The following is a 27,260-nucleotide window of genomic DNA, read 5'->3' as shown; positions in this document are numbered from 1 at the left end:
TAAAGTGATAAAAAATATAGATGCTCATCTATTCTTACGGAGGAATGAGGGCTAGATGATAGTGATATGCGAGACTATGGTCCTTGCCAATAACCATTGTTTTTTTTTTTTCCCCCTTAAACAGAATAATAAGAATTCATATAAAAGAATTCCGAGATGTGCAGAAGCATCCTTCGCGTCAGCCTGTACCTAGGGAGGTGGTTAAATGGTCTCCGCTAGCTGAAAGTGTGTACAAAGTTAATTTCGACAGGGCAGGTTTTGAGGACCAAGCTTGTGCAAGATTAGGGGTGGTGGTCAAGGACTTGGCAGGATTGATAATTGGTGCGCTCAGTCAGAAGATTAGGTTCCCTGGCTCGATGGTGATGGTGGAGGCCTTAGCTGCTTGCAGGGCTGTTTTGTTTGCCAAGGAAATCAGTGTTTTTCGAGTTGTGGTGGAGGGGGGATTCTCTGCAAGTAATCAAGGCTGTCAATTCCGCAAAGCTGTCCAAGACTCCATATGGGCATATTATTGATGAGATTAGATTGTTATTGTCTTCCTTATCTTGTTGTAATTTTGTTCATGTCCAACGCGAGGGTAATAAGTTAGCTCATGTCCTTGCACATCGAGCAGTTATATCTACAGATACTGATGTGTGGATGGAAGACCTCCCACGTGATTTGGATGATGTTTTATTGTTTGATTTAGCTTAATAAAATTTCCTTACCGGTTTCTCAAAAAAAAAAAAAAAAAAAAAAAAAAAAATTCATATAAAAGATTATGTGGCAATATAATTGTTAAATAGTTGACGTGGTGTAAGACACATAGGTTGCCACATCCGTTTGTAATAAAATTGGTAATATCCATTTTTAATACTCTTCAAACAAACATTACCTTATAGAACAAATTGCACGCGCGCACCCACATACTCGCTCTCTCTCTCTGTGAATCAACTGCATTCCTCCTCGAAAGCATTGAAAATGAATAAAAGCCCAGCATTTGTGTACAACTTCTTTACAAGTCACTTGGCACAAACAGAAATAGAGGAAACAATCCATTTACCATCAAATTCTTCAAAGGATGAAAGATTTTGGGAACATCCCTCATATGTAATAATGGAAATCGAATTGCTTGCCACTAGCATTAGGTGGACATGCAGCGTAGGACATTTTCAGTCATGGAGCATATCGTATTCACCTAGAAAATCATCCCTATAGGCTCTAATGCATCAAGGCTTTCTACCTACCGCATCCAACTTAGCAATCTTATAGTGTTAAGGTTTTGAAATTCAAATCAAACCCTAATAGTTAAAAGAGAAGTACATCATGTCATGAGCCTTGTAGCTCAAATAGCACGTCCTGCTATCAAAAAAAAAAATTAGCACGTCCTGGTGTTCCTGACGAAAACATTCAGAGTTCAAATCTCATCTCTTTCATTGTATCTATTGAATTATCATAAAAGAAAGAAATAGTACATCATTATCCATGTAAACAGTTTTTAAGGAAATGGACCCAAAGATGCTATTGGAAAATATAAAGATGACATCTTACAATTGTATCTTCAGCAGAGCTGTTGCCAAACATAGATTCTGGGTACATTGGTAGTATCTATCATGACAATTATATTAAAAAATAAAAATATGAATTTTGAATGGAATGAGGACTCAAGGCTGAACATAGCAGCACTATCTCATGCAAACATGCATCAGTTATATTTTACAATATCTACTTTCTAAAAATTAGAGAACTCTTCACTAATCACGATGATATTCAATACACAATACATACACTAAAACACATGTAGAAACCCAACTTTAGAACTAGTATTCTCTACAAGACCTATTGGTAAAACCCCCTTACATAAGACAACTATACACTAACTGCAATGACAAGTTTATGAAATCAAAAGAATGAATGTGAAGTGTAGTAGTAATATTGAAATTTTTACAAGTTGCAAGAGCTCTAACCCATAGCCACTTGGAATGTTGTCAAATATTAGTCTTCCTTAACACTCTTCAGGTATGTCCTGAAAAAAAAAATCCATGACCAGAGAGAATTGTATTGAGTATGAATACAGAAAAAATAGGATAGATCCAACATGATAGAAGGCTCCCTCCCGCCAACCTTCTCTCCCACCCAACAAAAGAAAATAATGAAAAAAAAGAAAAGATGAAAAAGAAATAAAGAAGGAACAGCATTTTATGTTGTTGTTTCTAGTTTGGGAGTGTAATTTATTAACATTGACTCAGGATAATAAGCTATATGAATTCCCCCAGCCACTAATTTGCAGTTTATCCGTGATTAAGCTACATGAAATATGTGGGGAAGCATGTGATCCAATGGCAACCTTTAGCTCTTGGATTGGGTTTCATGGCTGGTGTAAAAGTTGAACAACAAATGTAGTTATGTAACTATATCCTATATCCAAGCTTATAACCGAGACAGCTAGTTGTGTTTTAGAGACACCATGGTGTATATACACACACACACACACACACACACACACTAGGCACATGGGCATTTTGAAGCAGGAGAAAAAAAAAAGGGAAGTCCAACTCACACCTTGACGAAAGTTCAGGGTGTCAGACGAGTTGCTAAATATAAGCAAGAAAAAAAATTTCCCAATCAAACAAAAGATTAAACATTCAAGCCAGAGAGAGGATAAACATAAAGTTTGGGTGGGTTAAAGACTGGCACCCTTGAAGGTGCCAGCCTGTTAGTAAAAACTTCTTGGTGTCCTACCAGAGAGATTCAAATCCTGGCTTCATCAGGGTTGGGGGCTTTTATAGGCTGAGGGAAGACTTTCCCCCTGGTGAATCCCAGCTCTGGGACCACATGAAAATAAAATATGTTAAAAATGATTGGCACCTTTAGAAATATACAAGTATGAAAATTACTCACCTCTTCCAATCTTAAGCGGCCCATTCCAACTTCCATACCCATATCCACAATGGATTCATCATTTTCAATCTCTGCATCTGTAAATGTGAGTGCTCGCTGTAGCTTCCTAGGAGAAAACACCTCAACCTCAGTCATGTATGTGGCAGTCACAGGTCGGTGGTCTGAAAGTTTAATCTCAGCTCTCCTGTAACTCAGTAGCTTCATTCCCTTGCCATATGAAAGGATACGATCACACCTGGAAAAGGAGTGAATGCTAAGGTAACTTACACAAGAAATTGATCATCAAACGATGAGGGAATAAATGCTATTGGTACCTAATTATCACAGACAATTAAGTGAGGATTGGACATTCATCTAAAAAGGATTCAGATTTGACAAACATATATCAGAATATATCTAGTTTTGATCAGTCTCTTTAGATCTCAATTAAGGACCTATGGGGACTTTCATGTTCACTTAGTCATGAAATGTGTTTTTACTATATGGGAATCAAAACTAAGCCTATCAACCATGTAAGGGAAAATTCTCAAAGCAGAAGTAAACAATTACAAAATACAATAGTTGATGGAGCAATCACAGAACAGCAATAATTTATTACATTATAAATGGGAAGATGATGAAATGGTGCTAGTTCTCTTTGGTGTAGCCAAAGCACAAAAAGTCCCATTATTTCATGGTCTAGGAGACGTGATTGGTACGCAACCTTACCCCCAATTTTTTTGGAGAGGTTGATTGATTCTTGGACTTAAACCCATGACCTAAAGTTTTTTATGGAAGGCACTTGCCATCACACCAAGGCCCAACCTATGGTGATAGTTCGGTTGGTGGTAGTGGTAAAATTAAGAGAGGAAAGATGCCATTACTCAATATGGCAATGTAAACGTAGCTTGCAGGTATGTATAAGGTACCCGACATCAAATCAGACGTTTTGTTTTTGTACAAGTTAATACTACTTAGGACAGTAGACTTCCATTTCATGGCTGTCTCATAAAAGCTAAATACTTTGCACACAATTTCTTTTATAATATTCACTCCCTATACAAAAATTCTCAGTTTACATATGTGACAATGCAGCTCTCAGAATCAATTTCAGAATCTATCACCAAAAGGTAGATCAAGGAAAAGCTACTGAGCTAGTAAGGACTGCCAGTTAGACCTTCTCAATACCGGGCATTCATTTATATGAGTTCTCCTGAAGCTAATAACGGCAAGATAGATACTTGTTTTACTTTTAAAAAAGAAAAGTAAATACACAGTAGATGAAAATAATTAAAGTGCGTTTGGAAGTTTTTAAGGGAGGGGAGAGTAGAGGGTAATTTTTTTTTTGGGGGGGGGGGGGGGGGCTTGGAAGGAGAGGATAGAGGAGGGGAATAGTTACCCCTTCCCCTTGTTTGGATGTTTTAAAATTAAATAGGGGAAAGAGGAATAGATGAATGGTCATATAAATTGACAATTATGACCTTCTTTTGTTAATTTTAAAGAAATTAATATAAATTGACATCATAAGGGCAAAATTGACAATTAATTTTTTATTAATATAAGTGAAACCCATCCCCTTCCCTCCCCCTCCAAATTTCCCCAATTTGAGGGATTAAAAAGGAGGGTTTGGAGGGTTAAGATAGCCCCAAATCCCCTCAAACCCTTCCCCTTCCCCCTTAAAAAAACATCTCAACAAGATTCATTAAACCCTCCCTATCCTTTCCTTTATTTCCTCTCCTCCCCCTCCATCCAAACACACTCAGAAAAAGTAGTAGGAACTGTTAAAGCTTCATAAATTTATTGAACATGTGAGATGCACCTTACACAGCAAAGGCAACAATACTATGATGAACATACGGAGAAAAACATCAAAAAATAACTACCACTAGCCACAAAGACATGCAAGCCAAAAGGGATGAGATGCATTTGTTTGAAAAGGCAAACAAAAGAACCCTAAAAAAACCACTGTAGATACACATGAATGCCAGAGAAAAGTAAACTTAACTAAGAATTTGAAGGATAAGGTTTACTTAAACAGTACAGTCTAAATCATAATTCACTCTAACATGATCAATTAATCATTTGCTAAGGATGAGTGAACAACCAAATAAGCACAATAGTAGCAGGAGTGGAGATCAAGCCCTTGGACTAGGCAAATTAAATCATACCATGCTGGTGTACGCCTCCCAGACTTTGGATCCTCTCCATAGTACTTCTCTGAATTGACTTCATATTTATATGTAGGTGGAAATTTTAAGGTACCCTCCAGCCATCCATCAAATGTACGGCCTTTTTTAAGCTCCCGCAGAAGCTGTCAGAATAAGATCTCAATGTAATTAAAAGCCAAATAGGCATTCTATAAGGCTTACTTTTCTACATAATTATATCTTTTAAAAGGATAAAGTTGCCTTCTGTTTGCAATGGCAGATAAATGATACTGAAAAGATATATATTCTGAAATTTAGCACCTCAAAACATCAAAAGACATACAAATATGTGAACAGGCATGTTTGCTTGAAATTTCATTAGGAAAATAATTATGCATAGGAGACAAACGTTCTTTTAATGATATTTATTATCCTCACTCACAACCCTCCCTCTCCTGTGGTCAAAGTTTCAAGAAAGGGGTTCACAACTTTTCTCAATTTTTTTAAGAAATTAAAAATATAAATAATAATGCTACAATAAAGAGTAAAATTATTCAACAAAAAAAAAATTGTTGAGTAACTACAGGTTCAATACAACTCAAAGTTAACAACTTTAAGCTCCAAATGCCTTTCATTTATGATTCCCTAGCTCCACTAGACTTTCACTCAAATTCTCTTAATTATTGATTTCCCAAGCAGTATTGAGTCTATTGACTTTATGTCAATAATGCACATCTTAGGATAAACATATAATAGAATTTTGTGTCATGATATGTTATGGCATCTAGAACCCAAAAATTAATATACAATAAAACAGAGATCTAATGATATAAGGGATGGACAATCAGTCATATGGTTGTATCATTGGTGATCCACGCTCAACTTGATGGCTTCAGGTTTAAGTTAGCATTGGTTTCTATGAATATTAAAACTAAGTTCTGCAATTCAATTGTCTTTTATTTCTTTTTATATATATATTTTAGTAAATTATTTCATGTTTCTCTATAAGGTAAAAGATTAACAAGTGCAATGCAAATACTCAATATTCAGAAAACATTGATCTGCCCATTCTTTTTAGCATATATCTCTATTTGGGGATAATATATCACCTAGAAAGGCCTAACTGCAAAAGCATTATCTAGAAACTTCAATTCTCGTATACTATATTCAGAAAATTAAAACCATTATAAAAATATAGCCACAGACTCCAAGACCATTAGAGCATGTTACATTCTACTGTGTTGCAATGTTTTTTTCTTTAGTTAATTTTGCATGTGAAGAAGATGAATAAAGATAATGGAGAAGTAACCACAGACAGAAGGAATAAATAATTGCATGCGAACATTATCTGTCACCAGAATGAATTAATTTAATTACATGTTAAATTAATTGCTAACAAATATTTTCACATATCTGTCACCAGAATAAGGCGATATTCCAGAAATTTTGCAATGTTTAAGAAATACAACTTCAATTGCTTCACATTTTACAAGTTACTACATTTTCTTGATGAATACAATATACATTCTTGGCCTACTATTGAAGATAATTTGAAGTGAGCCCATCACTTTTGTCTTTTATAGTAAATAACAGGAAATGACCAGGGCATTTATAGTGCTACACTGATATAAATTACTTCAGTAATACATACTATCATAAAAAGTTTGATAATTTACCTGGTCACTTTCAACCAACTTGGACCAATCCTTATTGGAAATAAGTTCTTGTGTTTTCTCATACGACAGGTTTATTCTGTAGTTCAGATCACCCAACCAAATTATCCTTCTGCAGAAAAAATAAGATAATGTCATTAACCCAATTATTTTCAAATAAGGAAGACATAACTCCTGAAGTATATCAGAAAAATGAAATTGAAAATTAGTTGAAAATTAATTTAATATCAAACATATTTTTTTATATAGGACATTTCAGACAGATTATTGTAATATATGACGGGATGAGGATATGGTATCTCTATGAGGAGCTACAGATATTCAATTATTCCCACTCCTAGCTTAATTGCAGAAGTGCTATCAAAATTTGACACAAACATCAGCAATCTGTCGTTCTGCTAGTACAATTTGAGCAGTAGAAATCTTTATACCACATCCATGTGTGTAACTAATACATAAATATTTTCTTCTCGCCAATTTGGATATAAATGTATTATTCAAGAAAATACACCACATTCAAAATGAATGAATAACTTTACATTATAAAGAGATTAATGTAGCTCAACCATCATTAGCATCAAATTTAAGATCTATGAAGACATCCTTTTTAAGTATACTGAGCTGAAAAAATGAAGGAACACGAAGACTTTTTTTTTTTTTTTTAATTTCAGAAGTCAAATATATTTTATCATTGGTCATTTGGATTTTATTTTAGGTCTTATTAGATAATTAGGTTATTTGTATTTTATCTAATATCCTAAATTAAAGGGGTATTCTCATAATTTAATAATTAGGCTTTGATTCAAGTCAATTTGGATTAGAGTTTAGTTTAGACTTCTAGTAGTCTATATAAGCATTCTATTGTACTCTATGGGGAAAAATGTTTATGAAGAATAAAATTTCAGTTGATATTTTTTCAATTTGTTGGTGCTGAATCCAACCAACTGAAAGTGTTGATTCTTAAGATTTTTTTATCTCACTTGGTCTTGATTCCTAGATTTATCTTCTTCTTTTTTTCAGTTTTTCCTTGCGTCAAATTTCAGTGAAAGAATGAATCCCAATCCAGTCTTCAAGCAAAGCCAAGAAAGCCACCATAACTGTCACCCTCCTCTGTCAACCAATACCATCCTCACCACCAAGGAAAAAAAACCCTGCAAACCCCAAATTTCCAAACACAAAAAACCCAAAACCCAAGCCACCACCACCAAGACCCTGTAATCCAACCACTGCCAGCAACTAAACCCAAGCTCGCACCAAAATCCACAAAACAATATAGTTGGACTTGGAATTCTAAAGTATTAGGCTGTCCCAATCAACGTGGTCTAACTCACAAGCTAACATGTTGGGCTATCCTTTAGTGTTCAAACAGTGCATGCCATGTGTGTTGCTTCTCTTTATTTAGTTATCGTGCCAATAGCTTCTTTAGTGGGCTCTATTTACTATTTCCAGATTGGAAAAACTCCTAGCCTTGTGCATAATGGTGATATTGGTAGCACCTACTTTTGTTGGTCATTAAGACCAATGGATACTCACCAAGTGGTTAGATGAGATGGACCAAGTGCTGCACAATAATCACATATATCACATGTGTAATTCATAGATTTACATGATGAATTTAATAGTTGCACATGGGAGATTAGTGAACCAATAAGATAGAGCCATGTGGCCAATAAGAGTAGGGTTGTGGTAGTATAAATGCATGCTTAAACTCTCATTTCTATGCATTGAATAAAATTGCTCATCATCTGTGTGCTTAGACTTGAATAGTCTTGTTTGACTGTAGAGACTCCCTTGAAGTAGTCTCACTTGGAGGAGGTGACTCTCCCAAAGAAGTCACACACTTCCATTCATTCATCCATCTTTTCATACAAGATCTTTCCCCATTCCATTTCCATAATCTTTACCCTAACCCTAATTGCACCATCTCAACACTAGTATATTTTCCCTTCCACAATCATCTTCAAAATCATCATATACAGTCTTCCATAGCCTCACCTAACCCTACCATGTCCTAAATCCCTCATCCTGGTCCTCACATCCACAAGAATCCACATCCATTATCACACATCCTTACATACTTGAACCCTAAATCCCCAAACCCTAGTTTTCACTTCTGATACTATCAAGAACATACTTGAATTCCCGTAACAACACAAAACTCCTTTTAGTTCCTTGCACAAAACCCTATAAAATATAATGAAGTCATCCAAGACCTTTGAGCAAAGGTTGAGAATTTGAACACTAGGTTCAATGCCTTGGATGGTCAACTAGTATCCATGAACTCTTCCATCCAAAGACTACCCAATACCCTTGACAGTAAGGCCACCAAAACTTAGCAATAGAAGAGAAATGTAAGTGCCAACAGATTTGCTACAACGCTAGAGTAGCAATAGAAATATTTGAACTATGTGTAGTAGACTTAGAAACTTTTCCTCAAAAATATGATGGAAACTGATGCATTTAGATTATGACAACTTTAAATAACCACTTGGGCTTGAACAAGGCAACTATTAGGATAACATGCACTTAGAACATAAAATTATTGGAAAAAGTCACTCTAAAACTAAAGAGCTCTAGACAATTATTTTCTTTTTCCACTTTGGTTGATAATATTTGAACCTAAGACTTATGAAAATCCCATCCCATCCCTTTACCAGCTGACCCAAGCTCAAGGGCAGCTTTAAACAATACTATTTGACAGAATATAACAGAAGAGATGTTTCACATTGAAGAACAAACAAAGAATTGCAGCTGAATAAATAGAACCTAACTACCACATTAGCAAATGAAATCCCTTCTTTACAGAACTAAGAGCACATTTGGTACATTGTAATAGACTCTGTAATGTAACAATTATTCCTTAGGAGTTAGGAATAACCATTCAATTGTTTGATTGTGTTTTTATTACTTGTAATAGTTATTCCTTAGGAATAGCTATTCTTTAAAATGAAGTATATTTATTTCTTATTAAAAGGAGTGTAATTTCTATCTCTTAGCCTTTGCTATAAAAAAATAAAAAGCCCCATGCCCTGCCACTAAGCTCTTCCCTACTAGGTACTCTCTCTCTTTGGTGTGAAGAAGATTCTTTTTTTTTTTTTTTTTTTGGTAGCTTCCTTAATCATGTACGCAGCAATTCATTAATTGTGAGTACAAACCGAACCATTTTTTATTTGAAGTCAAGATAAATTTTATTAACTAATTCAAACTGAAATGTAATACATCAAGTTCAAGCTGTTCTGCAACGACATCAGGTACATCCTCAACCCAAGAGATATAATCATCTATACAAACTGAATCATTATGATAGCAGTTTTTGGGTATTTAGTCGTTATGTCTAAGGATAACTAAATCATTATGATTATACCACATCATTATTTTGCTGTGATTACAAAGTGAATTATTATGATAACAGTACAAGCACAAAATAATATTAATTATTATTTTGCTGTTATTTTGAGACTTTAATGTTCATTGGAGATATTATCATTTTTTTTATTTATGGAGATATTAATTTTCAGCCTATAAAAATAATATCAATTATATACCCTCTTTTTTTTCAATTTATACATAACAATAACTTACAAAAAGTGTAAATATATAATTTTTTTCTTAAATGGTATATTAAGAAATTTGGCTAAAATATGATGTCATTCCACCCCTTTATCATATTGTACCAAACTAAAGGATACAAATTAAGAATTATTCTATCCTTGTGTTATCACCAAACGGCTGAATATAAATAATTAGTCCATTACAGCTTCTTGTATTTCTTGTAATACTTTTTTGATAGATTCCTTGTAATACTTGTTCTTATTACATTGTAATCACCATTATAGTGTACCAAACGTGCCCTAACTATTTCCACCATCATATGAGAGAAAGGATACCACCAAATAAACCAAAAAAGAAAAGAAAAAAAATCCTTGTCAAGAAATGAGAGAGAGAGAGAGAGAGAGAGAAAGAAGAGTTCAGAGTTTTGCAATGGTATGGCATATACTTACTCGTGATCAAGGATGCTTTTGGGAAGCCCAATATCAGAATACGAATGAAAATGAGTTCTTCGATGTATTTCACGCACATCGGCATTTCTTTTTAGCTCATCTCCATCTTTTTCACCTGATGTCAGGTGGGTACATATAAAACAAAAAAGGGTCTGATATACGGACATGCTGACAGAGATTGATCCCTGGAAAATTGAACAATTGTCATGAAATCTATAAGACTGCCATAGCTAACATGGATTTCAAAAGTGAAAACAAAAAAATTAATATTACCCATCAAAATTAATTACATTAACAGTTACTATGTACATGCTGAATATCAAATCATGAGGCTGGGGAAGCAAGGACCTAGGATTTCATTATTTAGTTGCAAGGTATGCTTTCATCTCCAAATATTCACATCAAAAGATTGCAAGCCACATAGAAGTTCTGATGTGGTCATCCAAAAAGTTTCAAATGCATGCATAATGTAGACAATATCTAATCTTTAAGGTTGATAATTATGGCATAATTTCTTACATAGGAGACATTGTTTTTGATAAATTACCGATTGTCACAAAAACATAAGCTGTTATAAAATGATAACTTTAATCATTTTAATTCTAACATTCCTTCTCACGTGTGGGTCCAAACTCCCCCTTAATAAATGGGACCCAGCATGTGGGATTTTTTAATATTTTAAATGAGAGGTAGAGTGGAGACAAAAATCAAACTCAAGACCTCTTGCTTTAATACCATAATAAATTACCGATTGTTTCAAAAGCTTAAACAATTAGAAAATGGTGAATTTGATCATTTGACCATAATTCTAACAGTTTTAAATTATAAACATGCTTGACAGGCACAAAATTCAAGTTTTAGATACTTGCCAAAGCCCCATGGATCCTAACATCCAGCTTCTCACCTTCACTAATTACACAGCACCAATCTAAACAGAAACTTCACAATATGACATTAGGCCTTCAGCAATCGATAATGTAATAGCTTCTGTTAGCTTATGAAATCATGAATAAGAAAGGGAGGAGAAAATTTTCGACCTTAATGGATAAAAGTGGGGACAATTCTCATAGTCTGTACAAAATACATTGTTTCATTAGTTGGTTCCACTTTAGATCCTTTAAAAGCATCCCAATGGGGAAGCCTAAAACTCTAAGGCATAGAAATTAGAAGGAATTCAGTGCCTAGACAAAACAGTGCCTAACAATTGTATGTAAAGAAGCAAGTAAAGATGTGATACAAGATTTGCTCTTCTAAGGAAGATGCAATCTGGATAATCACTGCCATCTTTTCAGTGAATATAAAAAATCGATGCCATGTCATTCAAAATACAGGTTTGGGTAGGGTAAACTGGCTGGTTTTTTTTTTTTTTTTTTTTTTTGTTGTTGGGGGGGGGGGGGGTGTTTGTAAATCAAAGCCCTGTCATTAAAAATAGGTCACCTCATTGCTCCATTAGCCATGTACACATGAAATTTACCAAAACAAGACAGAAGGACCAATAGAGCATCTGAAACTTTCGGGACTGAAAGTGCTCAACTTGCAAACTTTGGGGACCAAAAATCAATTTTGTCCTATTGTTATTAATTACCACAATCCCTTTTTTTTGATATACTCCAACTTAGGCCATGAAGATGTGATAATGATACTAGCATTAAAAATATGGCAATTTGGAAGAATACAAATCACACAGAACTGATGTATGAAGCCCACAATAAAATAATAATAATAATAATAACATTACATGCAATGCAAGTAAAACCCTTTGACATGTTGGGGTAGATCTTAACAACAGATAGTTTGAGCAAGTGTGGAATACTCTTTTCTTTTGGTGCTGTATGTGTAGATCGAGTGGGGAGTTAATAAATCATTTATTTCTTCATACTGTGAAATTGGTGAGATAAACTATTGGCATCTAGTGTTTTGTTTATTCAGGGTTAGGAGGGTTATGCCAAGAGCAGTGGTTAAACTATTGGCATGTTAGAAAGAAAATTTTCTTAAGAAGATGCAATGATGACATTTGAAAGTCAATTCCTTTTGTGTATAATCTAGCAATTTTGGAGAGAAGGGATGTGTGTATCTTCGAGTTATGTGAGTGATCAGTAAGGAGGCTCAAAATTTGTTCTTGATGTCTCTCTACTATTGGACAGGAACTACTTGTTTATTCTCTTTTCGCACATGTTGGATTTCCTTGATCTTCTGAACTTTAGATTTAATTTTGTTTTTGGGTGTTTCTAACTATCAAATAATAAATAAATTATTAAAAAAAAAACAGTTTTTTTTTTTGGGGTGTTTCTCTTGTATGCATCATGTGTACTAGGATTATATCCCTTTTGTATTTTCTTAGTGAAACTAATTAGTAATCCCAAAAAAAATCCATTACTCTAACAATGAAAATAAAACAATCAGAACAGTCAAAAAGAATTCACAAAAATGCAAAGAGATGCAAGGAAAAGAAGCAAACCTTGTTTCCAATGTAGCCCATAACACCAACACCAACAGTAGACACCTTTAAGTTCTGAATATGTCTGCGCAAGCTCCTTCGAACCCATATAGTGAGGAAAATCCCAACCATCTGCTTGCTTACTATCCTTACAAATGATGATCTTCGTTTCCTCTTAAAAAGAGACTCAAGGTCAATTTCTGCAAGCAAAGCTAACTGTGATGGCACTTCATTTGTGGTTGACTTGAAAGAACTATATGTTCTGAAAGACTTGGTTCCCCTAAAGGACCTGATCGGTCTTAAGGAATTTGGTCTCTCTAACACATGCTGAGATAGCAAGTTTAGTGGAGGATCTGGCCAGCTCAAACCAATCCTTTCAGATCCACTAAGCATTCTGGTTAATTTGCCAGTGTTTTGGCCTACTGATGCTTCCACATCTACTGAATCTTCTGTCCGCAAACAATTTAACCTATCCAACCTCTTTGGAGAAGAAAATTGCCTCTCCAACTCTTGTTCACCTGGCAATCCGGCACTTCCAGTACAGTCTGAAACTCCAGAATTCAAACATATGCTTTTCTCGGTGATTGGTTTATCCTTGAATCCATCAAAACCATTGGAATCTTCATCAAATGGATGAACTTCCTCACCTACATCACTATCACTTTCAAACAATACCTCCTCTTCCACACCTGGGATATCATCAGATGGCTTGAACCTTGATGGAGAAGGTGGATCACTGAAGCTTTTTATTTTGGATTTTCTAGGTCGAATTCGATTCAGTGTTTCACGAATAATGTTTTCCCACTTTGGAACTGGACGGTTACTTTCAGCACCAAAGATATTCCCAGCACTTAATGGCACAATCTCCTGAAGACTGTAACCATAAAGCATAAGTCATGCTTCTATGAAAGAATCTCCCGAATATAAACAACAGATTAAGAGAATAGAGACTGCTACAATATATTAAAAATTTAAAACAGAGGAAGAACACTTTATTTTTTTAGAGATAAATGCAATATCAACAACTATGACAGTTAACAAAGCAGGCGAGCACAGTCTAGAGCAAATACGGAAGCACCAATTATCTTTACACAAACTATACATGTACTAAAATCAAATAACATAGGCAACTTATTGTATTTCAATGTAATATCAGTAACCAAGGGAAATTCAAGAAAACATACACTCACCCAATCACATAGATATCAGCTGGCTCATCAATATCTAGCCAATCATCAATATCTAGGTTGTCAGGTGGAAGTTTCCCTCCAACATTCCAAGTCCCAACACATATTCTAGGACAAAAAAAGGACCAGAAATTAGAATAATTGGCTAACTCAGACTGATAGACCATCACTTGTACACTTACCCGAATCAATAACTAACTGTTAGATTAAGTGTACCATACCTGAGTTCCTTTGAGTTTATATACTGTGCCCTAAAAGTCTCTGATTTTCTTCTTCTTCTTAAACTTGGAAAAGCATCTGAGGTCCAAAAAAATATATGTTGTACAACATAATAAAGTAGTATAATACATACTTATCAAAAAAATATATAGTATATTAAAATTTGTATTAACACAAACAAGAATATAAAAATTAAATAAGGCAGAGAAGACAATATTAAAACTGAAAATATACATGATATATAATACTACATTTTTTTTACAGTAAGCCACTAACCTAAACAAAAATAAATAAATAAAATAAAAAAATAATTTATATATAAATATACTGGAAGATAGCAGAAATTAAACAATTTACTTATGAATTATATGCATCTGAAACAACCAGGTTGTTGCATAAAATGGAGTCATTACCCCAAAAGAAGATGAAAGTAATTTTTAACTGGCTTATATCTAATACTACAGGATGATTCCATTATCATGTGGGGGCCAAATTCTCTACCCTCTCCCCAAATATAAAAACTCAATCTAATATCTCCAGATATTTGCATTTACTAGAATGAGCAAGAAGAGGACCATGATGGCCAATCTCAAGATTCATCCAGAAAAGGCCTGCCATAGTTTGAAGCATTCTCCAACTTGTTGATTAGAAAAAATGGTAATACACCTAATTTCAGTAACATAATTTAATACAGCTACCATCTTATTCATATTTAAGAACTAAACTAAACCAATACAGCAAGCACAGTTGACTAATTACATCAAGCAATCTTCTCTTTAAATTTCAAATCACTCTAGATTCCATTTGGCCAGCATTGGAGACCCAATTTCCAATGCCACTATTTTTGACTGTTTCAACCCAATTCCACTTGAAAAATCAAATTTCTAAAATTCCAAAAGATAAGAAATTCTAATCAAATCCAACTGTACACAATTTAAAATGGGATGAATGATCTTAATTCAAGAATTAAAAGTTGTCAAGAGCAAAGTCAAATGGTATCTCTTCCTCCGTCACCGAAATAAGTTTTGCCACAATTTCAAGAAGCCACTGAAAATTCTATTAAAGAAGTCAATCTTGATCATGCTGTGCCAATTTAGAAAAAATGAAACTGTGAACTTGAAAGGTTACCATTAATATCAACACAACCATCATACCCTCTGTTGCCCCTAGGCCTCAATCGTCTTCCCAATTGACCAAATGCTACAAACACCCACTTGATAGTCAGGCCAAAACATAAAATGCATTACACAAAACTATAAAATGCAGCCCAGAACAGAGAATTACTTTTGGTTGACACTCAAAACTCATCTACAAACCAAATTTCCAATAAATTCAGGTAAAAAAAAAGAATTATAAGAACCAGTTCCAGTAGTCCTCATTGCATATTCAGAACCAATTAACCAAAACTCTTAATGGGTTCTTAAAATTCAAAATAAAGCTCTAGAAAAAGAGAGTAGAGAGAGAGAAAGAGTGACCCTGAGGGTTGGAATTGTTAGTGTCATGTTGTTGTTGTTGGCCTTGGTCATCATTTTCTTCTTCTTCTTCTTCTTCCTCTTCATCTTCGTCAGCACTGAAATCAGAGTCCTGGGTGGTGATGTTAAGCCATTTACGCATCACAACTCTAGGCCAGAACAGCTGCACGCACCAATCCAAACAATACAGTTCAGCCCTACTTCTCTGCAATGTTTTTACCTCTTTTTTGTTTGTCATCCAAAACCCAAATACCAAAAACAGCTACATATACGCACGTGTCTTATACTTATACAACGTCAACAAGAGCAAGAAAGAGTAGTAGTTACCTCTTGTTGGTGTTGCTTTGAACCTTGCTTCATATCTGTTCAAGATATAGCGGAAACAAAATGCCACAACAAAATTATCAAAGTGAAGCTTGCAATTTTCAATAGAAATAGAAATAAATAAGAAGAAGTAAATAAGCACCAACGTTGCCAGAAAATAACGGCAGTGGGTGGTCATGGACTACTTGTTTATTATCCCTGCTTTGACCTTTGCACTATTTTTTTTTTTTTTTTTCTTTTGATAGTTGGACTGATTTATTTAATATTAGGTAAAGTCCAAAACCAATATTAGACTCGTTGTACCCTCAACCAATAACATTTCATCAAGGTGGGGGAAATTATTGGGTATTCTTGAAATACCACAAATGCATACTTCTTCTTCTTACATAACTGTAAGTCCTATTAATTAAATTAATGGTGGAACTCACAATTCATATGAGATGAGAGAATATTCAATAATTTTCCATCAATCAATGAGATATTTAAAAGATGAAGAAATTGATTATCTTGAATAGAGTATCATTTCTTAAAAATAATAAGGTTTGAGGTTTAACACACCGCCTCAACATTTCCTTTTAAAATATCAGGAAAAACTAGATGAATTATAAAATTCTCCACAAGTTATTATTATTATTTCAAAAAACAGCAGGCACTTGTTATTATTATAGCTTTTGTTAGCATTACACTTAAAAGATAGTTAAGGAGAAAATTATTGAGTTCCATTATATTGAGAAGCAACCAAAGAAAATAAATAAATCCTTTTTTTAACTAACTTATGTCATTACATCCAAAAAATTGAAAGATTTTTATAATAAAAAATTTAACCTTAACCAGTATCTCCGAAGCAATCATTTATTATTACTATTAACGACTACTAACAAGTAAGGGGTAGTGTGGACATTGTACGGCAGTGGCAGGTCGGCTGGAAGGGACCCATAGTGTCTCCCTCTCACTCTCTCTCATTTTTATTTAATTTTTGTCTAATATTCATATTTAAGGTTACTGTCTCATCCAATTCAAATACCTTTATCTTCATCTTCATCTTCATCTTCATAGAGCCATGCTTGGGTCCAAAGGCATTGGGTCTGTTGAAATAGTGACACATGTCCACTTTTAAACATATGTCACCATCTGATCCGATCCAATGCATTAAACCCAAAAACCAAGTCCACCTGCATGATCTATGATGTTGATTTAGTCACTAACTTATAACACTGGACATTGGACACTTGAAGCTGAAGCTAGACCGACGATATTATTGTCACAACCACTTTATTTTGACAATAACACCATGTGGAAAATAAAAATCATGGTTCATGAAACAGTGGAGGTCGTTAGTTTTGTTTTTTCTGTTGTCTTTCTTATTTAGTACAAACCTCTTCAACTTTTTTCTGTCCCAAAAAAAAAAAATAATAAATATCTCATTTCTTCTCAAAAGAAAAATTCTCTAAGCTCATCAATTGCTGATTGCGATCACTATCAGTTTTAGATGGCGTGGATGTTTTGGCTATTATTCTTTGCTGCCATAGTGATAGTGTGGTCGATTTTGAAGAAAATGATTGTTAGGTTTGGGTGGGAACTTAAAAAATGTGTTAGAATTCTTCAAGAAAGCAAAGTAGGATGGAATTTTCAATCAAAGATGCTCTCAACTTCCCCATTTGTAATTTGACAAATAAATAAAAGAATCATACAGCTAAAAGAAAGCGTACACATTAATGGGTATTGCTTACCAATGACTACTGAATATTCCTGACAACTTGAAAATTCAAACTTCTGCTGTATTATTCGAGTCGATCTCCAACATGGATAATTTATTCCCCCTTAAACAGGAGATTTGAACCTAAATAAGTTGCATTTTCAATAAATACACCTACGAAGTAGAGACTAGACAGAATTAGAGAATGTTATTGCGTTACAAAACTTTAGATAAATATTTTCTATAATTGTCCAGTATCATGCCATGGGTTTGTTTTGAACTTTTTGAGACAGGAAACTAATTAAGAAACACATCTCTCCATCTCTTGGAAACTTGATCCTGGAACTAAATCCAAGATTGTTTTTGCATTAAAAACAGTTCAAGATCATTTTTTTTTCTCAAGATATATTATAATAATCAATCAGATGTTAGTATGTTACCTATCATCAATAGTATTTCTCATCTTATGAGATAGTAGTTCTCATCTTGTTTTCTTATGAATGAGGATACAAATTTTAATAATAAAAAAGTTACTTGAAAGTTTTATGAGAACTTTAACTATAAAATTACTTAATCAAGGCATACGCATATAACACGAAGATAAAGAAAAACGATGCATTCCAACCATATTGATTTCTTGACAATAAGAATAGGGTTTTTTTTTTTTTTTGTTGGTAAATTACAAATTATTAAAATTGGATTTCAATTTCTTTCTTTCCCCCTATTGCATTGCACCTATTGCATATATATATAACCTATTGCATTGCACCTACACTAATGTTTTCCCCCTTTGCTAGGTGCACTGCACCTGCACTAAATACTAGTAACAAACAAGCCAAGAATTTTAATATTATGATGATGATGTTAAAAAATCCAAGAAAATTAATTGTGGAAAAGTATTAAATCCACATGAGGAATGTTATGATAGCATATAAGAAAATTGAGAGAAATTATTAGATCCACATGAGATGAGATGAGAGTCAAATATTATGTGCAGGACCCACGAGCCATGACCCATGCATATGTGATATCAATTCATGTCCACCCAGCTCAGCTCAGGTGAGAGGGGACAGACTCCTTTGGAAGATCTCTAATTATTTCTTCAAAAATGGAAAATCACCGACCAAATCGAATTGCAATCAACTAAGCATGCATCGACAATTTGGTTTCTTTCCATCAATTTAACCTTTTTCTTTTGTTTATTAAAAATTGGAAACATAATTAATCATTTCCATTCAATTCCATTCTATATTTTGGTTAAAATCTAATTCTAATCCACTGAAGAATATATATATATATATATATATCCTTATCATCTTCTTCTTTTACCTGAATGGAAAAATAAATATTTTTCCCAGAAAAATTAAAAGATTTGTCAGCAAAAATAAATAAAAAAATCATACACAACCACCTTGACCCCACTCTCCACCGCGTGAATAATTCCTAATTTATTTGCCACCATCGCTACAAACTACGTACAAAGACATCGATCCCACTCTATCTATCCGGTCAAGTCATTAGATTTGCCAATAGCATCATGTGGTGAGGGTGCTTCCAGACTTTAGGATAAATTAACAGCTTCATATTTCATCATTCATTGAGGGTTTTTTTTTTTTAATTTTTAAATGGTTTAAACATTTGTGTACAGGATTCCAGTGCAGACAGACCACAAGACCAACACATGGCCTATTTTGAATATGTGTTGTGTTCATATTACGTCCATTGCTTCACTAAAAAATGGACAGAAGCCAAATCCTTCTTAAAATACTTAAATTAATCTTTGAGTTAATATAATTCTCTATCCCACAAACAAGTCTCATGGATCTTATGAGAACTAATTAAAACCGGCCACTGGCTAGAACACTATCATTTGAGACTTAACAATTAAGCCGAAGTGCCAAACTTGTGTTATTTGCCTTCAGAAATGTATTATATTCTTATATCTAAATTTTAAATTAAGCACTTTTCTTTAATTATTAAGCTTTTGTTCGATCTTATTTGTTGGATATGTATTATATATACGAGCATTGATAAATTATTAGACAATACACATATAACCCAATACACTTATAATTATACCCCAACACACTACACGACAAAAGGAAGAAAAATGTTGTGCCATTTTCGGCGTATAGAAATAGCTAAGTGCTAAACAATACAACAGTTTTGCTACACATACATGTATTGTGGCATGTTGTTCGAAGTAGGGTTCTAAATTCATTGTAAGCTACAAAAGCACAGTTTTTGCCACGTGCCATGCATGTTCATTGTTCAACGTAAAAGCTTCTCAACTCTCAACTCAAAAGCAAAAAACAAAATGGACCACAGCAGCTAGCATACGACACAATTGCAATTTGCAAAAAAATAATAATAATAATAATTAACAAGATACCATAATTTAGTGCCATATTTGAAAGCATCTTTTATTATTTTGTTCCCAATGTTTTTCTGTTTGTCTCAAAGCAATCTATTTGATCTTTTGATTTAAACATTAGTTTATTACTATTTACTTCTTCTTCTTCTTATTCTTCTTCTTCCTTTTTCCAAAAAGGTTGTTTTATTATTTATTTACATAATCTGATTACCCTATATATAGAGTAGTCCTAGCTAGGACACTCACGTGAAGTCACTACATTCATACATATTGTCTCATATAAAATTATTATAAAATTATTATTACACTAACATTCGGCTGGCTTAGTTTATGTTGGTAAGATACGCCAACAAGTCTTCAGTTTTGGGTTTGAGCTTCAAATAATTAGCAGTGTTTTGGGTTTGAACTTCAAATAATTAGTTGTGTTTATGCTAATTTCTTATATTCTATCTTTGTCCTAAACAGTTGGCTTAAAAAATAAGTAAATTCTTTACACATACCAAAAGTATGGGGTCTTACCCGAAAGTAAGTAGGATGCTACTATAATCATGTTCAAGTAAGGAAGTCACCTTAGTCATCCCCTCTTATCTATTTTTCTTTTACCAAAAAAAAAGATTATTACACAAAAGCAAAAGACAAAGAGAACTATATATCCTATTCTATATAAGTGAGGATTGGCTCTAATTAATATATATATACAACATGATTTACGACTTGAAAATGATTTTTTAGTATGAAAATTATTAATTAACTATGTGATTTTTTTCCCTATCAAAAAAAAAAAACTATGTGATTTTTTTCTCTTTCTATAACTCTAAACCCAAGACTCCCCTCCCTCCCTCCCTCCCTCCCTCCCTCCCTCTAGAGAGGTATCAAATCAACCCAAAGGTGCAGTGGTAAGTGGAAATTACTAATTAGCTACGTGGTGACCACTCGAGAGGATGAAATTAAAGGGTAAAATATTTCTCCATTGTGCTTTGCGCATCCTTTTATGTTATGCAACTTGGGTGATTATTAGGAAAACGTGCAAGGTGTAGTAGTAGTACTCATCAATAAATAATAATCACAATCCATGTGACTAGCCTCCTTTCTGATGGTACTTTTGTCACATCCTTGCTGTGAGCCTGTGACCATTCTGTCTTTTACCATAAAATGATTCCACAAAACGAAAATTCCATTGTCTTGTCAAATAAAAATAATTCTTGTATATGTAGAATTTTATAATACATGCAATTTATTTAATTGAGTCCACCTATGATCTCTGTTAATTTAAATTTTATATTTTTATTAATTTTTGTTATTTTTCTATGCCTCTGCCAACAAAACCTTAATAAGTATCCATTTGGGTATATAAAAAAATATTTTTGATTTTTTACTTTTTGTCTTATCTCTTTTAATTTGCTATTAAGTTAACTTTTAAATTTTTTTTAAAGCTAATTTTTAGCTCATCACACATTTAACACAAAAATTATTAAAAAATTATATTTTTTTTACTAAGTAAGTTACCAAATAGGCAAAAACTATAAAATACCAAACTGACACTAAAAAAAATTGTTAGTGTGGTTCACCCTAAAGAGAGAAAAGAAAAAAGAGAAAAAGTTGAGTCATGGCCCCGTGGGGGTCATTGACAATTTGACATGGGACCTTCTAGAGTTCTAGGGATTGCGATCACCGAGCCTGAGAGGCAAAAATTACTGTTAAGCAACGTGTAATTGATTGACACTTGGGACCCAAGCATTGTTCCCTATGACAAAGACAGGAATAGGGTTGAGTTACCTTGTGACACATCGTATAAATTCAATACCACCTCAAATCTGTTATAATTTTATGATGTCGTAAAAAAAAAACTTCCTTAAAAGAAATAAAAAAAATTTCCTTTGAAATAAAAAGAAAATAATATATTTTTTAATAAGAGTAGAGATATATTATTAATAAAAAAAAAATTACATGGTACATCAAAAAGCACACCATTCAAAACCTGAGCTAGCAGGTCCTCCAACCAAATAAAAAAAATCAGAAACACAGCATACACAGCTAACAAATTAGCAACACAATTAAACTTAGTTGTACATTTATGTAATTTTTAAGAAACAGTTTAAAAATGATTTCTCAAAACAAATAAACTTCTAATTTTTAAAAAAGTTGTGAATTCAAATTGACCCATCTGTAAGCTTTCTTCATATGTATTTTTTTGTTGTTGTTTATTTATTTATAATTTGGTGATTTTTATTCAAAATTTTGTCATTTAAATTAAAACTAATGTGCGCACCACAACAGAAATGGACGAATTACATAAGAATTTGATTTTTATGATGCAGCACAAGGTATGAATTTAAGGGGGTCCTGTCTTTCACCCTAGGTTGATACTTGATAGTTGATACTGATACATCCCTCAGTCGTTTGAAGTGTCTATACACATGAAGGTGCGCCCCTTTTGGACTCAAACTTTCTAAGATATAGTTCTTTTTTAGGAAAGAAGTAAAAACTTTGTAAGATGTGATTTCTTCCATGTGAAATGCGTGCTTAATTTTTTTTAATTTTTAAATAAAGGTGAAAATATTATTAGAAAACCAGAAAGTAGATAAAAAAGGAGGAGCAAGCCTAGCCTACCTAACTAGCTCAGCTTCCTCGACGACAAAACAAAAGAAGGGGGCCTGCCCAAAATCAAAAGGTACTTGAAAAGGAATTTTCTAAAGACCATGGGGCCGAAGAGTAAGTTGCCTTATTTGCTACTCTATCGACCCAAACAACTTCTAAGGGTTTAAATGTATATTAAAATCAAATTATATATATATATATATATATTAAAGTAATGACGTATAAAAATGTCAGATTTTTTTTTTTAAGAATCAAAAAAAAAAATGTCAGACTTCAAAAGCTTATTTTTCGAAATATGAGAGTCTAATTAAAAGTTAAACATTATATAAAAAGATGTTAATTAAGGCATGTGTAAGATAGTAAGTAGTAAGGATAAATCCAAAAATGGAGAGAGAAAGGATGAGTCATCACCACTCTCTATTCAGGTTTTTTTTTTTTTTTTTTTATGCGGTGGATTTGACCCCATTTCTTCTTCTTTAACAAAATAAAATAAAATAATCCTCAACATTGCTTTTTTAAGAGGATTAGGAAAAAAAAAAAAAAAGGAGAAAGAGAGGGAGAGAGTAAAATATAGATCAATAAAGTTGAATTCATTCTAAATTTCTATCCTAAGAACTAACCTATATTCTTCTACCCAAAAAAAAAAAAGTTTTTTTTTTTTTTTTGCCTCACACTTTGAAAGCATTATTATAATACTTTTGCTTAATAACTTTCCTAGCTTTCCTGAAAAAGTAGATAAATACTTGAAGGGTATGCTATGGGTAATGGTTTACAATCTATTTTAAGAAAATTTTGACATCACTTTTATGAAAAATAAAAAAAATTGTCAAAACATTAATTATTTTTTTATTGTCCCATAAAAAATTTATTTAAATGGATTATCAATCATTATCCAAACACATTCGTTAGCATTTCCCATACTTAAAATGTTTTTTAACTAGTGCCTATTAAACCAAAATGTTTCACGTGTCACGCACTAACTATTGGTTTAGTTTTTTTTTTTGGGTTAAATACTATTCGTTTAGTTATAACTTATAAGATTGACTTTCATGTAGGCATAGCATGCTCTTCTATTATGCATGATTAAATCTTGTTGAAAAAGTTGATTATAAATAACACAAATAGATAACCAATGGCCACATCCCATCATTTTTTATTTTTTACCTACTACGTTACCTATTAGTTAATTATTGTATGGTCCAGCTTGTTTGGACACGTGGCACGTCCATCTAATTTCCAGTAAAAAAAAAAAAAAACAAAACAAAGATCATATAAGCCAATATTGGCTTGGTTTCAATGATGCGATACCAAAGGGGATTAGGGGAGTATTATTAATTTTGATCTAATCCATTCCTCAAGGTGGAAAGCTACATGATGATTCTACAGATTTATGAGTTCTAACTTCTAACATTTTTTGTATTTTTAATTTTTAATGAGGAACTTCTAACTTCTTAAGTCATTGTAGCTAGCTAGGGTTCTGTAAAGAAAAAGCACCAAGTAGAAAATGGAAATGATTAAAAATAAAATAAGGAGGAGAGTCTTGTAAAATACACTTCTGGGCATTCTTGGCTACAGATCAAATTAAGAATTTGTTGATTAATTGAGAGATCTTCATCTTTTTTGGGTTTTGCCCAGGATTAAAAAAGAATCAAAAAATAAAATAAAATCTAGTGATAGTTTTCTATAAAATAAGGAAAGATAATCAATTAGGTGATCTTCATTTTTAAAAAACACTTGACAACTAAATTCAACTTCTCATGGAAAAGAAAAAAGAACACTCGACAAACACCAATCAATAAAACCAAATACATAACTTTCATATCTCATATACTTTCATTTTTCATTAGCAGAAATGACTATATAAGTAAGAAAATAAAGATAACCACAACCAAAAAAAAAAAAAAAAAGCATAAGAGAGAGAGAAACAGAAGAAGAAACTGAGAAGGGAAAAATGGCAACGTTGATAAATATAAAAAGATTAAGTGGATGAGTGAGGAGTCATACCTTTGAGCTTTGGCCTAATTAGTGGTTGTGAACCGCTTAACCAAGAAGCTATCCTTGGATTCTCTTCTCTGCCTCTGCCTCTGCCTCAATCAATGCAACTATTTGTTTTTCAGTTCAGGTAATTAAGATCTATTTTGGTACAGAACCCAGAAGAAGGAGAAGGCCCGTGTCCTTTCCTTTTACAAAGATTAGCTCTCTCTGCGAAAATGTGGCTATTGGGGCAGTGTGTGTCACTAAAGAAAGGTACTGCTTCGGCTGTGTTATAAAGTGCCAAGAAAAATCAATGTTCCTTTCTACCCTTTTTTTTTTTAATTAATTTTTTATTCTACATCTCATTTGAATCTTTGATCCAACAACAATGGTAGTTGGTTCATCAAAAAAAAAAAAAAAAAAAAAACAACAATGGTAGTAGTAGTACTCCTTCGTCCTTACACGTGGTCTCCGAATCAGTTTATGTCGCTTTCAAACATATTTCGAGAAATAAGGACTAAACATATAGTTGTGAACTACAAATAAGACTTTTACTACTTCACTTTTTTTTTTTTTTTTGGGCCAATGGGTTTTTTTTAGAGTATTAGATTTGATTTCTAAAAAATATCTCATTCTATGCGCCAATTTTTTGGCTAAGAGGGGTTGTTCCTTGTTAGAGAATTTTGTTGTGTTTGATACCTCTCCCTCTGATGACTTAAATATATTGCTTGAAGCTGATAGGAATGATCTGTATTATTATAGGCATGTTGCCAACACTTTGGCCTCTGTGGCCTTTTTGTAGTTGCTTTTCTGTTTAATCCAGTACCTGTTTAACCAAAAATAAAAAATAAAAAAAATATCCCATTTTATCATTTTATAAGTTACTGTATTTATATATTATACCATACTATTTCATAATATATTTAATATTTCATCTTTTTATTTTACCATACAACACATTAAAATAATATATCTACGCAATAAAATAATATAACCCAATACCTAAATTAAATCCAAAACCTAATAAAATATTATTTTAAAAAAAATATCATTTTGCTAAAGTACCATCTTATTTAAAAGATGGTCTTATTTATAAGATGATACTATAGTACAGTTGTATTTTTTTTTTTTACAATTGGAGTTTCAGATAATACACATTTTTATGGTTTTGATGCTATAAATTTACAGCTTGGGGTTGTGCCAATGCTCTTAACATGATTCTACCTAATATTATATTAGAGAATGCAAGATACTATGATACTATTTCAATATAGAATAATATATATATATATATATATATATGAAAAGTTAGTAAAAGGAAAAGTTAAGGTTATGTGGGAGTAAGAAAATTGAAAAGGTATATCATTGTTTAGAACAATAACGATAACATTCAAGGTATCGGTTGAAGTTATACGATTGAACAGGTATACTTTTTTTCTTAATCTAAAAGGTGCCTCATAGGACTTAATCAGATGGATGTCTCGTGGGACTTAATCTAATGGATGGCTCACGAGACCTATTAATCTAAAAGGTGCCTCATAGGACTTAATCAAATGCATCACTTTTTTTTCTTTTTTCATTTTTGTGTGAATAAATAAACCATTAAGTGCAGGGCAGACATGCATTTACCAAACCATATATCTTCATGGCGATTTTGGGGAAAAAAAAACATTCATGGTTGATTTTTTGTTTTTTTTTTGTCTTTGACAATCTATGATGTTGTAGAGCAAGATCATTCTCTTTCACTAGAAAGAAATAAGGTTATTAGATCCCTATAAGTAGATTTGCTTCTTGTTTTGAACATGCGAGGTTGAATCTTTTGAAAGTAATCAAAGTATCGACAATTGTTGCCATTGAGAGGAGAGTCAAATTCAATTACGTTTAGAGAGTTCCAAATGGAAAATGTCACAAATGATTTTGGATGAGGGAAAGTTTTGGACTTTAGAAGGTAATTAATGAAGGAGACACGCACTAATGTTATGTTAGAGATGATAGGTTCACCCAAAAAAAAAAAGAGGCAGAACTCGAAATTAGTGAATCTTAGCCTGGGTTCACACAGACACCAAATCTTATTTAGCCCTTCGATGAGCCTCTAATTAAACAAAATAGTGGTTCTCAATTCATTGAACAAGCTTCGACCGAATCAAACGGATCAGAGAAGGTAAAATTTTATTTGAGAACTCAGCATTTGTTCACACGTATTCTTCTCTACATCTTCAGTCTTCACCAACGGATGTTAAGAGTGCAACGTGTTATGACTTATGACCAATGGCCATATATATGTGTGTGTGTATGAGAGACA

The 27,260-nt window shown here is 33.0% G+C and overlaps 1 protein-coding gene across 8 annotated transcripts; it reads right to left on the bottom strand.

Moving 5' to 3' along the window:
• Positions 1-1,471: 1,471 nt before the first annotated feature.
• LOC115975503 (type IV inositol polyphosphate 5-phosphatase 3) lies at positions 1,472-25,247 on the bottom strand. Of its 8 annotated transcripts, none has more exons than XM_031096292.1 (12): positions 24,989-25,247; positions 16,320-16,354; positions 15,996-16,197; positions 15,649-15,720; positions 14,523-14,598; positions 14,305-14,409; positions 13,136-13,988; positions 10,678-10,862; positions 6,680-6,788; positions 5,025-5,167; positions 2,878-3,112; positions 1,472-2,002 (listed from the first exon to the last, which is right to left on the bottom strand). In XM_031096292.1, exons 2-12 carry the CDS (start codon positions 16,350-16,352, stop codon positions 1,982-1,984), a joined length of 2,034 nt encoding a protein of 677 aa, XP_030952152.1. In that variant the 5' UTR covers positions 16,353-16,354; positions 24,989-25,247; the 3' UTR covers positions 1,472-1,981. The 8 variants fall into 8 exon arrangements, with proteins under 8 accessions (XP_030952152.1, XP_030952154.1, XP_030952155.1 ...); XM_031096294.1 differs by having other exon boundaries at positions 15,996-16,155; XM_031096295.1 differs by lacking the exon at positions 24,989-25,247 and adding an exon at positions 18,047-18,080 and having other exon boundaries at positions 15,996-16,155.
• Between the last annotated feature and the right edge of the window lie 2,013 nt (positions 25,248-27,260).

Source organism: Quercus lobata, chromosome 2 (assembly GCF_001633185.2).
Source record: "Quercus lobata isolate SW786 chromosome 2, ValleyOak3.0 Primary Assembly, whole genome shotgun sequence".
In the NCBI taxonomy this organism is placed as follows: Eukaryota; Viridiplantae; Streptophyta; class Magnoliopsida; order Fagales; family Fagaceae; genus Quercus; species Quercus lobata.
This window is presented reverse-complemented; position numbering and strand designations above follow the sequence as displayed.

Coding starts and splice junctions, on each gene's coding strand:
- LOC115975503 (XM_031096292.1), bottom strand. CDS start 16,352: ATGAAGCAAGGTTCAAAGCAACACCAACAAGAG. Junction 13,989..14,304: donor GCTGATATCTATGTGATTGG/GTGAGTGTATGT, acceptor TTATGGTTACAG/TCTTCAGGAGATTGTGCCAT. Junction 6,789..10,677: donor AAAAGCATCCTTGATCACGA/GTAAGTATATGC, acceptor TTTTTTCTGCAG/AAGGATAATTTGGTTGGGTG.